This window comes from Alternaria dauci, chromosome 1 (genome assembly GCF_042100115.1).
Source record: "Alternaria dauci strain A2016 chromosome 1, whole genome shotgun sequence".
NCBI classification, from domain to species: Eukaryota; Fungi; Ascomycota; class Dothideomycetes; order Pleosporales; family Pleosporaceae; genus Alternaria; species Alternaria dauci.
Genome location: NC_091272.1, coordinates 5,207,750 through 5,219,876, shown reverse-complemented (window position 1 = coordinate 5,219,876; position 12,127 = coordinate 5,207,750). Strand labels below are relative to the sequence as shown.

At 51.4% G+C, this 12,127-nt stretch overlaps 5 protein-coding genes across 5 annotated transcripts; 4 read left to right on the top strand and 1 right to left on the bottom strand.

The window, feature by feature from the left end:
- Positions 1–341: 341 nt before the first annotated feature.
- Positions 342–1,229, bottom strand: ACET3X_001615 (uncharacterized protein; the record flags this gene model as incomplete). The annotated part of the gene is made up of 1 exon (XM_069446926.1): positions 342–1,229. The coding sequence occupies one exon, from the start codon at positions 1,227–1,229 to the stop codon at positions 342–344; it is 888 nt and encodes a 295-aa protein (XP_069311857.1).
- Positions 1,230–1,709: 480 nt separating this feature from the next.
- On the top strand, positions 1,710–2,787 carry ACET3X_001614 (uncharacterized protein; the record flags this gene model as incomplete). Its single annotated transcript, XM_069446925.1, has 2 exons — positions 1,710–1,977; positions 2,027–2,787. 2 exons carry the CDS (start codon positions 1,710–1,712, stop codon positions 2,785–2,787), a joined length of 1,029 nt encoding a protein of 342 aa, XP_069311856.1.
- Positions 2,788–3,817: 1,030 nt separating this feature from the next.
- Positions 3,818–6,139, top strand: ACET3X_001613 (uncharacterized protein; the record flags this gene model as incomplete). The annotated part of the gene is made up of 9 exons (XM_069446924.1): positions 3,818–4,261; positions 4,312–4,396; positions 4,458–4,591; positions 4,643–4,739; positions 4,791–4,883; positions 4,931–5,063; positions 5,113–5,783; positions 5,843–5,921; positions 5,983–6,139. The coding sequence occupies 9 exons, from the start codon at positions 3,818–3,820 to the stop codon at positions 6,137–6,139; spliced, it is 1,893 nt and encodes a 630-aa protein (XP_069311855.1).
- Positions 6,140–6,651: 512 nt separating this feature from the next.
- Positions 6,652–7,747, top strand: ACET3X_001612 (uncharacterized protein; the record flags this gene model as incomplete). Its single annotated transcript, XM_069446923.1, has 2 exons — positions 6,652–7,067; positions 7,123–7,747. The coding sequence occupies 2 exons, from the start codon at positions 6,652–6,654 to the stop codon at positions 7,745–7,747; spliced, it is 1,041 nt and encodes a 346-aa protein (XP_069311854.1).
- A 1,825-nt stretch (positions 7,748–9,572) lies between these two features.
- On the top strand, positions 9,573–10,358 carry ACET3X_001611 (uncharacterized protein; the record flags this gene model as incomplete). The annotated part of the gene is made up of 1 exon (XM_069446922.1): positions 9,573–10,358. One exon carries the CDS (start codon positions 9,573–9,575, stop codon positions 10,356–10,358), a length of 786 nt encoding a protein of 261 aa, XP_069311853.1.
- Positions 10,359–12,127: the final 1,769 nt, after the last annotated feature.

Below are 12,127 nucleotides of genomic sequence, written 5' to 3'. Positions count from 1 at the left end.
CAGAGCATAGAGTAAGTAGGTATCTGGCAAGTGGGAGGTCGCGTGACGTCATGTTCCTGGATCAATGGTTGCCTATGCCGAGACTTCAGGTCCTGTGCGGCTGCTTGGTGCCGACGTTTGCCAAGTGCAGCCGCCTGCGATAAGCTGTCTGTGCATTAGTCTCTTCGAACAATGTGTACTGTATTGCTGGTGAGATTGCGGGGCCGCTGATGGGTGTTGCGTTCAAATTCACATGGTGCTTGGAGCTTGTTTATCGACGGCGCATCCACGCTTACAGCTGAATCAAAAGCACTTCATTGTCACGATGCCGTCTGACATTGTCAGAGCCTGGTCGCGCCTTCTTATCCTACGACCTCACTAAAAGCCTCCCAAGTCCCCCTCTGCACACGCTGTCTGTCCTCCTCCCTCGCCCCTGTGCTGTCCTCTACGGTCTCTTCCCCTCCTTCGGCGGGCTTGTCCTCGCCATCTACCCCACCAAATCCAGCAAGGACCTCCTTGACCTTCTCTCCTATCCTTTTCACACTTTCAATCTCCTCCCTCTTCTTGCGCACCTGTTCCTCCATCTTCGCGATGAGCGTCTGCCGTGCCTGATGCGGCCGGTACTCGTTGATCAGCGCGTGCATGTTCGCGACCAATGTCATGATGTCCTTGAGCTTCTGGTCCTTTTGCTCTGACGTCGGATTCGCAGCTACGATACCTAAAAGGGAGATGTAGCTTAACAGTATGCTTCGCAGGAAGCGGAACAAGTAGTTTTGTCGGTCGAGAGACGCGGAGTTGTTCGTCGTAGGCTGTTGCGCGGAAGGGTCGTCGGCGGAGGGTTCGGTGGAGGGAGAAGGGTACAGCTGTTCGTACGTCCAGTCGTGAAAGACATCTTGGAACCTGAGTTGGTCGGCTATATAATCCATGTTCTTCATCAAGTTGTTTGCGCCCTTTGCACTCTCCACTGCGCCAAACACGTGGAACTCGGCATCGTCTGCAGGTGGCTCGGGCGGTATTAGGTAGCGGAGCTCGGTGGGCAAGGCGAGAATTTGCTCTGCGGAGAGTCGCGTCGCGGAGGTTGAAGTGGAGGGTTTCGTATCGTCATCTTCTGGCGCGGCTTCTTTCTCGATGTCTTTGAGTCGGGCGAGATTTTCGGTGGTGAAGTACTTGTAGAATGGCGGGGGGTCGGGGAAGAAGTTGAGTTTGATGTCCTCGTCTTCAGGAGTTGGTGGCCGTTCGTGGTCGTCCATGATGGCAAAGAGAGATTATGTACCCGATAAACCTCGAGGAAGCGTGTCTGTGGAGCTGAAGCAGTAGAGCTACGCGTGGAATGCGTCGCGATGCTGGACCCTTGCGCCCGAGCTTGGGCCATTTCACCCGCATCACATCTGCAGTAAGCAACCACTACAACAGTCCTCTCACCATATCCATGGCACTTTACACAGTACACTCGCACCAGTGCCCCGAACACAATATGTGTGATCATGAATTACTGATCACCCCGACTACGAAGCATGCTTTCCAGCATTTGCCGAACATGCTCCGCCCCGCCCGCTAGATCTTCAAAAGGAGCTGCATGACGCGATGGTCCATTACAAATCCACTGCAAGGACTTGCATCATAGCAGAATGTATATCAATCGACTTCTGAGGCAATCAAAATTGTCAATACCCATACTGTCAGGAACAAAATCACACACTAGACTCCCCCGTATTTTCTCCACACGAAACATGTCTACACAAAAGGCAGTCGTCCACGTCTCCAAAGGCGTTTCAGAGCTGCGCAATGACGTTCCCCTCCCCAAGCTTCCTGCCGACAACTGGCTTCTTGTCAAGACTAAAGCCGTAGCCTTGAACCCAACTGACTGGAAGAGTATCGAGTGGTTGACAGCGCCGGGCGCCATTGCTGGGTGTGACTATGCTGGTGTAGTCGAGGAGGTTGGCCAGGCCGTGACCAACTACAAGGTTGGAGACCGAATTGCTGGGTGCGTTCGTGGAGGTATGGGCACCATTGTTCATTTTGGAAGGTGACTATTGACGTGTCTCAGGTGACCCTGCAGATCATTCCAACGGCGCTTTCGCCGAACACATCAAGGCAAAGACTGGAATCAACCTCAAGATCCCGGACAGCTTGTCTTTCGAGGACGCATCGACTTTGGGTGTAGGAATCACAACCGTGGGTCAAGGTTTGTACCAGGAGCTTGGCCTACCACTACCACCTGCCAAGGTGCAAGAACCAACCCCGATTCTTATCTATGGTGGATCTACCGCGACAGGAACCCTCGCCATCCAGTACGCAAAGGCATCAGGTTGTGAAGTCATTGCGACATCCTCACCGCACAACTTCGACTTGCTCCGCAAACTCGGCGCCGATCAGGTCTTCAGCTACAAGGATGCCGATGTCGGTGCACAGATCCGCAAAGCTACCAACGACAAGCTGAAGCTGGCTTTCGATTGCATTGCCGAAGGAAACTCGTTTGAGATCACCGCTGCTGCCATCAGCTCCAGCGGTGGCCACATGTCTGCTCTTCGGCCAGTCAAGGACTATCCGCGAAGTGACGTGAAGACCAACTTCATCTTTGCCTACACCGCGCTTGGCGAGGCATTTAATGAAAGATTCCCAGCCAACCAGGAACATTATGAGTTTGGCGCAAAGTTCTGGAAGCAGGCTGAGGAGTGGCTCGGCAGCGGCAAGATCAAGACTCACCCGGCCGAGGTTAGAAGTGGACTGGCCGGTGTTCCACAGGGTTTGCAAGAGTTGAAGGACGGCAAGGTATCGGGCGTGAAGCTGGTGTACAGGGTTGAATAAATTGTTCGCGCTGCCGTGGTAATGGTCACGCGTACGTAATCATGCATTACGTCTTCTGATATGTGCCCAGATATTGTCAGACCTGTATGCTGCAAACGTCCTAGGCCGAGGGTGATATGACCTACCTCATCCTGAAACTTGAACTTCACTTAGTATCTGTGCCTGCCATCACAGTCACCCTTTGGCTCATCATTTGCTTCAGTACTACATCTTCGACCCGAACCACGCTAGGTACACTACAATGTAACGAGAGCGAATGAGAGTCCAAGCGCCGGAACGTGGATGTGACGGAAACGGGTGCAGTGGACGAGGCACCAACGATACAGCGATTGGTCGGGTATGAAGAGAGACAAGGGCCACCCCAGCGTACGATTGAATCTTCAACTCGAAGGTGTATTTGCACTGCAAACCATATATAAAGCAACTCAAGTTTGAGAAAACACAGGGAGTGACCTTCAATCCCGCGGGAAATTGGAGGACAGCGGTTGTTGCTGGGACGGATGGTGGGGTGGTGCGGACGGCGCTAACATGTTAGCGCCGTCAAGGTCCGCAGCCATCTGAGAGGTCCAAAGCTGGAAACCATGCACTGTCTCTCTTGTCATCGACTCAACTAACCATCTCGGTTCTGTATTGTCGGGTCGACTCCTCACGCTATGTTTCTTCCGCCAGCACAAGGTTCAGACATACTGCATGCCCCCACTGTCGGCTAGACTGACAGACGGGACGAAGTTGCGCTCCACCAATCTCATCTCTACCTCTTCGCACATGCGCATCTTGCATATGCTGCCGTTGACGATCAACAGGCACGTTCATACACACTGACAATACATCTCCCGCGATTGGCCGCAACTGCTGTCAATGTCGTACTGAATGCGCGATGCGGTAATGTTGACAGCTTACGCGGTGCAAAGAGGATAGAGCCGTACATGGAGGACGGCATGTCGAAGTATGTATAGAGGTATTTAAACTTTCCGGTCTGGGGACTCTGCAAGGCTGGAAGAGAACTATTGAGGCTTCTTCAACCCTCACAATGCTTTCAATCCTTCTTGCAGCGGCGCCTCTAGCCTCGCTCGTGCGTGCATCCTTCGACGGCAACTTGAACTACCACTCGCCTTCTCGCCGACATGAAGGTCTTGGCATAGATGTACCCAAGGTCGCAAAGAGGAGCCTTATCAAACGGGCAACTCCCTGGGATCCTGCCCAGCTGAGCTTCACGCACGGCGTCGCGTCTGGAGATCCCTACCCGGACTCGGTCATCCTCTGGACACGCATTGCACCATCGCTTGAGCACGATCGGTCGAATGTAACTGTCACAGGTGATGCAGCTTTCTACAACCACGAGACGGAGAAGTACATCAAGGCCTCACCAAACCCTATCTGCGTGGACTATCGCGTTGGTACGGATAGCAACTTCTCGAGTATCGCGGATCATGGCCAAGCATACACCACTTCCGATATCGACTTTACTGTCAAGGTTAGGCTTCTGAAATCGGCATAGCGAGTAACGAGCTGACCTTGGAAAAGATTGAAGCGAAGAACCTCTCTCCATTCACGCAGTACTACTACCAGTTCAATGTTTGTGGTAGCTCCAACAAAAGTCCGCTCGGTAGTAAGTGACCCTGTATGAACTGCATGTGAAACACATACTGACTTCGTACACCCACAATTAGGAACCAAGACAAGTCCTCACGAAGATGACGATGTTTCCAAGATCGGTCTTGCCATCTTCTCTTGCTCCAACTGGCAGAATGGATACTTCAACGCGTATGGAAATGCGGCTAGGAAGGACCAGGTAGATTTCTTTGTAAGCACAATCGATACAAGCATTATCGACTCCGCTGATCGAGACGTATAGGTTCATCTCGGTGACTACATCTATGAGTCCACCAGAGGCAAACTCGGTCAGGATCCGCGAGCCACCAACCCGCCAAGAGAGATTGTTACACTATACGGTTCGTGAGAAACTATCCCTCGTGTTCGATCGTCCCTAATCTATTTCATAGACTACCGAACTAGGATTGGCCAGTACCGCACCGATGACGACCTGCGTCTTGCCCACCAAAACTTTGCATGGATTCCGACATGGGATGATCATGGTTCGTAAAGACATCCCATGATCTGCACTCGACTAATGCATTAGCAGAGGTTGCAAACAATGGATATCGCGACGGATTCAGCAACATGAACAACACTGAACAAAGCTTCCGAAAGTATGGCGGTGTTAGTGTTGACTCCAGAAAGATGAACGCCGTCAGAGCGTACTTTGAATGGATGCCGTACGTAACTCATGATTTGCCTTCTTGATCCCGCTAACGATCAACACAGTATCCGTCAGGTTGACATGGACGACAACCTACGTATCTGGCGTAGCTTCAAGATGGGCAAACTATTTGACCTGATCATGCTCGACACACGCAACTACGACCGATCCATCACGACACTCAACTGGAACGATGACTACATTGCGGATCTCAAATACGATGCTGCCCGCTCGCTTATGGGTAGCCATCAAGAAAACTGGTTCTACAGGCAGCTCTCCGAATCAAATGAGCGAGGTGCTACTTGGAGGATCGTCGGAAACCAACTCATCTTCTCGCGGATGAACAATAGCGCCGTGTACAATGAAGACTTCAACGACGACCAATGGGACGGATACACCGCGAACCGCAACCGCACGTTTCATCACCTTTACAGCAACGAGATTCCGAATACGGCCTTCTTGGCTGGCGATTCTCATGCCAACTGGGTATCTGATCTTGTTTGGCTTGATGAAACTCCGTACGACCAATCTACGGGCGCTGGTGCCATTGGCGTCGAATTTGCGGGTACGGCTGTCTCCTCTAGTGGATATGGCGCTGGCAGATCTATCGCAAACTCGAGCGATCGTTCTGCAGCCCTCGTACGCGACAATCGCGAGCTTCAGTGGGCCGAAGGCTACTACAGAGGATATTACGAGCTGTTTATTTCACCCGAGGAGCTCAACGCGCAGTACTATGGTAAGTTGCGGGATTGTACGCTTGTTGAACGAACCATCTTGTATGCTGACCATATAAAGGTTCTCCATCTGTCGCATCTCGCAATCCTTTCGATATCAGCCTTGCAAACTTCACCGTCAAGGCCGGTGCCAACCATCTGTGAGTGTCCATGTACGAACTGCATGTGAGATGCGTACTGACTTCTCACACCCACATCTAGGGAAAGGACCAACGGAACTGTCGTCGCTAGTGGCGGTCGCGTTGAGAGTGGTGCGCTTCAACGTGGTGCCACGACTCCAACGAATTTGACGCTCAACACCCTCACTGGGACGTGGAACGTCACTGGCTTTGAGCAGATGTTCTTGACATACGCGTAAGAGGCTTAATGCAGGGTGGCTGGGCGTACGCGAGGGCGCATTGGACACATTGACCGAGGAATGTCTTCGTAAAAATCAACAACACGTCCATGCTGTAATGCGCGATTCTTTTCCTGTCCTTATCGTCAAAGTGAGCTTCTGGTCGTTGCGTAAAGTGCGACTAATCGCGTTAGGCAGGCTTGTGTGTTCGACCCATCGATCAGGCGCCCCGAGTAAGACGACCCACTGGGCGAACAGCCTTGCCCACCTAACCCGCCTCAGCAGTGTGAACACCTCTCTACGCGTTTTAGTTTGTACCATACCGTGAATCGCCTGCGCGAACCTTCGATGGACGACTGGGCTCGCATGATCGGGATGATAGGCGGCGGTGACGCAATCCCCGCTCAGAGCGAATCGTCATGACGCATGCCTACTTCCACGCTACAAAAGAGCAAGCACAGCACTCCCTACTGAACCCATAAAAACAACCTGGCAACCGTCACAAGTAGTCAGATTCAGCTCAAGCAGCAAAAATGGCGTCCACGATGAAGGCCTGGCAGTATAATAGCACACAAGGCGGAATCGAGAAGAACCTGCAGATCAACGACGCCGCACCGCAGCCTACGCTTCACGATGAACAGATTCTCGTTCAAGTCCACGCCATGGCGGTCAATCCTGTCGACCACAAGATAACCGAAGGTCCGCTGCCGCTGCGACTTGTAGGCTCTGATGTCACCCCAGGCGCGGACTTTTGCGGCAAGGTCGCCCAAGTTGGCAAGAAGGTCGACGAATTCCAGATCGGCGAATATGTGTTTGGCTCGAAAGTCGGTACGCTGACGGGAGGAACTTTGGCGCAATATGTGGCTGTGGAGAGGAACATGTTGGCGAGATTGCCAGAGGGTGTCAAGGTCGAGGAGGCAGCTGGTGCGGGGGTCGTGGGTTTGACCGGGTAAGGCCGAGCGAGGTGCGAATGAAGCCAGTGACTCTACTAATGTCATCTTCAGATACCAAGCCATCGCGCCAAACGTCAAGAGTGGTGATAAAGTTTTCATCAATGGAGGCTCGGGCGGCACCGGAGTGTATAGCATCCAGATTGCGAAAGCGCTTGGTTGTCATGTTACCACGACGTGCTCAACACCCAACGTCGACTTTTGCAAAAGTTTGGGCGCAGACGAAGTTATCGATTACAAGACTTCTGATATCATTGATACTCTTTCCTCCAAGGGTCAGGTGTTTAGCCTCGTAGTCGACAACGTCGGCACGCCACCCAACCTCTACAAAGCCGCATCCACTTTTCTTACACCAGACGGGAAGTTCATCCAGATCGGAGCAGGAACGAGCTTGAGTAGCATAAAGACAGTGGGCGTGAATATGCTATTACCGAGCTTTCTAGGCGGTGGCAAGAATAGCTATCAGATGATGATGGCGAAGCCGTCGGCGGATGCGCTAAGGCAACTTGGCGAGTGGATGAAGGAGGGTAAGCTGAAGGGCGTGGTTGACACAGTGTTTGATTGGGAAGATGCGCCGAAAGCGTATGAGAAATTGAAGACGGGGAGGGCGAGGGGTAAAATTGTTGTCAAGGTGCCGCAGGACAAGGCAAAGGATAAAGCTGAGGTTGTGGATGCTTGAAGAGACACCGATCTACCCTAACCAGCATAGTTTTTATCCATTCGATCGTCCTTGTTTGCGCAACTCTTCACGAGTGCTCACAGTCGCTGTGCTCTTCCTGGCATTCGTCGCTTTTTCGTCGCATGAAGCTTTGCAGGAAAGTTCTGTTCTCTACGATTCCATGCCCTTCACGAAGACGGGTATGATTGTCAAGCTAGGAGTTTGCCTAGATTCCGGTTCACGTGCGTCGGCTTCGCTTGCAACCTTCTTGCGTTGCCTTTTAAGCGTAAGTGGACTACATAAGGCGATCGACTGCATATTCCAGGCCAAGATCTTGAACTTCTTTTGCTCTCTCGAAGTATCACATCATTACCTAGGAACGCATCGATCAACAGAATGGCACCCAAGAATCAACTTACTGCCCAAATTCAAGCAATGGCACTGTAAGATGACGCTATATTTATGCATAAGTTTTGTTCAAGTATCTAAAAATTGCATAGACTTAAACAAAATATCCAGCGTCATGGTGAGAAAATCGAGGAACTTCAGTCCAGGATAAGTACACTCCAGCGCAAGAAGCGGAACTCGAACACGTAGGTCTGGGCCTCCTCCACAAACAAATTTGATCACTTACAAACTTTTTCCCTTCAGCGCCTACCAAAAGGCAAACAATGAATACGCGCGCATATGGAATCGAATGTTCGCTGCGAAGATCTTCGAGATCCTCGCCCCCGAACTGCGAGACGTGGTTTACTACCATCTTATCGGCGGCGCTCCAAGGGCTCACATTCTACAACATTACCGAACCTTGCCGACATATGAGCCCAGAGACTACTTCTTTCATGTTGAACTCGTTGGCCGCCGTGGTCGCGCCCGTGGCCTTGGCAATGAGCTTCAACACTATTTCACCGAAGAATACATGGGACAAGAGTTCGCTATCGGGATCGCAAAAGTCTTCCATCGTCATGCCGAGTACAATGTTTTTCATACAGATGACGTTAATTTTCTACTGCACAGTGGCCCTTTGATGATTCATCCATCCTGTCGGCCTCTCGACTACATCCGGGCGATCTCGGTATGTGTTTCTATGGAACCCTTTTTGAGCACCACCGACTACGGTCAAGCCGTAGCCCTTCAGAAAAAAGCCGAGAGCAAGGCAAAAAAGGAAGACTATGAGAAACAAGTCGGTTGGCTTAGCGATCTCGCGGGTTCGAAGCAGGTTTCAAGATTGAGAGTTACCCTGTCTGTGGAGGCACGGGCTTCATCTGTCATGGAGAAATACGAAGCCATCCTGCTTCCACATATCCAGGAACTTGTGGAAAGGGGATGCAGGGTTTATGTGTCTTGGTTAAACATGGATAGATCCTCATGGATTTTTAGAAGGATGGTGTATGATCGTACCAAGTTGGTCTCCGCAAGTCAGCTGGAGAGCAACATCGCCAAGGCATTCGCAGAGGAATTGTCTGATGCGTAAGCAGACGTAAAGAGCTTGGAGGAGAGGGAATCAGCGACAATGGAGATGAAGACGGGAGAGTAGAGGATGATGCCGAAATGGTTGATTGAGGTACTTCCATTTTCGGCAATGTTTTCGGATGTGGAGGGTTGGGTGATGCGGGGTTTTAAAAATGGTCTTACATAGAACAACTCCATTGTCTCCCTGTTTTATCTAGCAGGCTGTCAGAAACGTGCTAATAAGTAGCTTGTGACTGTGTTTAGGGAGGACGTGGGGATGAAACGCGTAGTGCAGGAACCCCCGATGACGTCTTGGCATTGTGTGCGCATCTCGACTTTGTCGCGTCTCTCCCCAATTTCCTCGATCTTCTAAACGCAATCCAATGCTTTCGCAATGTCGTCCATACAGCAACGCGTAGTTCTCGTCGCGTCATCTGTATCCCTCCTCCTCTTCATCGCAATCTCGCTAGCGACCGCCATCGAAGTACGCGGGTCAATGCCACAAATCATATATGTCAACTTCGCGCACGCTGCAAGAGTCGAGAACGGAGACGATGTTGTCGCAGCAAAGGCGCTGTTGAACAGCACAGACTTTGATCGTGGTGACGTATACAACGGCAGTGGCATCGTATCCGGAGCGACGCTAGCACCCACGACCATGACCAAAACTCAGGATGGATTGATTGGCTTCACGCCAGAACCACAGAAGAGTGCCAGTTGGGGCGCTGAAGGCGTATTGGGACCCATAGTTACGCCTACACCACCTGCCGCGCCGGCGCCTCGACCACCAACCACCCCTCAAATACCGATCGTTGCCCTCACATACTCGGGTGCGGGTGGCCCTAAGCACTGTCGCGGCGAACTCCTGCAGAAGACGTATTTTCCGCCGCCAACCGAGACGTGGAAGAACGGCACCTGCATCACCCTTCCGAGCGAAGCGCGATGTGGCGTGTTCTATTCAAATAAAGGCGATAACTGTGAAGCGCAACTGTTCAACTTGCCAGATTGCTACAACACAACGCGATCGTATGTGAACACGGTCGTTTTCATGCCTGAGGAGAGAGCCGTCGGCGCGCTTTGGAGCAGCATGTGGGTGCGATGCGGTGTTGACGTACCGGAAGCCAAGATGCTTGATCCCAGTATCCTTGGTGGAGCGCTGAAGAAACCCAGCGGTGGCTGAAAGAGTCGTTGTCAAGTTTGAAGCGACGTTCGGGTCGCACAATTCTTCTTCGTGTCGAGTCCACGCTAATGACCACGTGCTGCCGTCATATCCAACAATCTAGCCGGTCCCTGTCCCCTCCTCCTTGCCAACTTCCTCCTCATCGGGATCGCTACATCCGTCGATTCTCAAAACTCCATCAGGTCGCCGGAGAAAGTCTTTCTCGTAACCGCCCAGCGATATACGTACACGTACAATGTCCGCTAGTTCACAAAGATAAGGGAACACATCCCAACCTGTCTCACACCATCCCTGGCTCTCTGGCCTGTGATGTTGCCCGACATATCGATTCCACGTTACGTCTTGGAGTTCGAAGATACCTGTCCGGAAGCTAGGGTAGAAATCAACCGGGCGGGGCGGTTTGGGGTCATGGCTATGATGCTCCAATCTTATTGCTGTCTCGCGTAAGACTAGGTGTGATGGTGGCTGATGCCGAATGGTGAATGGCGAAACAAGGGAGTAAACTTGATTCAAAGAGATGCTTACGCGACCGGTGATTGTGAGTTGCCGAGCCTGCGTACTTGCCAGGATATCTAGTCCCACCATCTCTTCGTCATCAATCTCGGCCCGTGTCAAAATGATCGTCAGGGTTGCGAGGTTGGAAAGTGAAACATGGCCATTTGCGTTGACGCCGAATGTCTGGAGGCATTCCATATCGACGGTGAGGTGCTGGAGATCATAGTGAGGGGTCTCAAGGAGAGGAATAATAGTTACACGGCTGCGGTTTGTGCCATGTATAGATTCTTTTAAATCAACGTCATTGCCATGGCTGCACCTCAAAGTGAAAGATGTCACGGCTGCTGCGTAAGTAGTCATCTTTAATGCACTCTGAATGCTCTACATTGACTTGTTAATATCCTTCTGAATCACATGTTGGAATGGTTCAACATACTGTCAAGATTACCATTGAGACATGGTATCCCTTTCCATTAGCGCGATCGGCTACCATGCGCCTTATCTCGACATCTTCTCCTTCGGATACGTACGTATTCACTGGAATGCACCTGATACTAGCCAGTTGAGGTAAAAGTTTCAGTATGGTCTTGAGCGTATTCGTCAAGTTTTGTTCTATCCAGGCCACCTGTCTCTCTTGTTCTTCCAGATTGAGTATATTCGCCCCGCCAATAGTGATTTGTTTGATATTCTTCGACACCTCGGAGACTTGTAACAACCGCATCAATGGGCGAAATCCTTCTTCTGTGCAGTGATACGGTATGTCATGGACGATCTCCATGAAGACCTTGACGAAGGCGTCACGCAAGAATCGACATGATAACCGAGTGTTGTAGACTGCCTGTCGTCCGTCCGGCGTTGATTGCGGTATAATTAGCTGGTCATGAGTCGGATGATCGATGAGCTTCATTCCGATCATCTCAATCAGCTTGGCCGGAAGGTCAATCAGGGTTCGACGTTTAGTCCGTGGCATCTTAGCGCGAATGAGCTTTCTCAACGCGCGGAGGGGATTTCTGGTCATTGTAATGACACTGCTTTAGCATCAGACAGGGTGTAGACACTGCTTTTGCTCAAAACAAACTCACAGATACTTTGTCGGCGTCACCTCAACAGCTGGTCCTCCGAGATGGCACAATTTTGACTTTTAAAGAACCCTTTTCACTGCGAGGTTGACTCGGGATGGTATTGAGGCAATTAAGAGTGTGGCGGGAGAATAAGGCCAGCTGGTCCATTCGAGGATGCCTTGAGCTAGGTTCTTAGCGACTGCGCTAGCATGC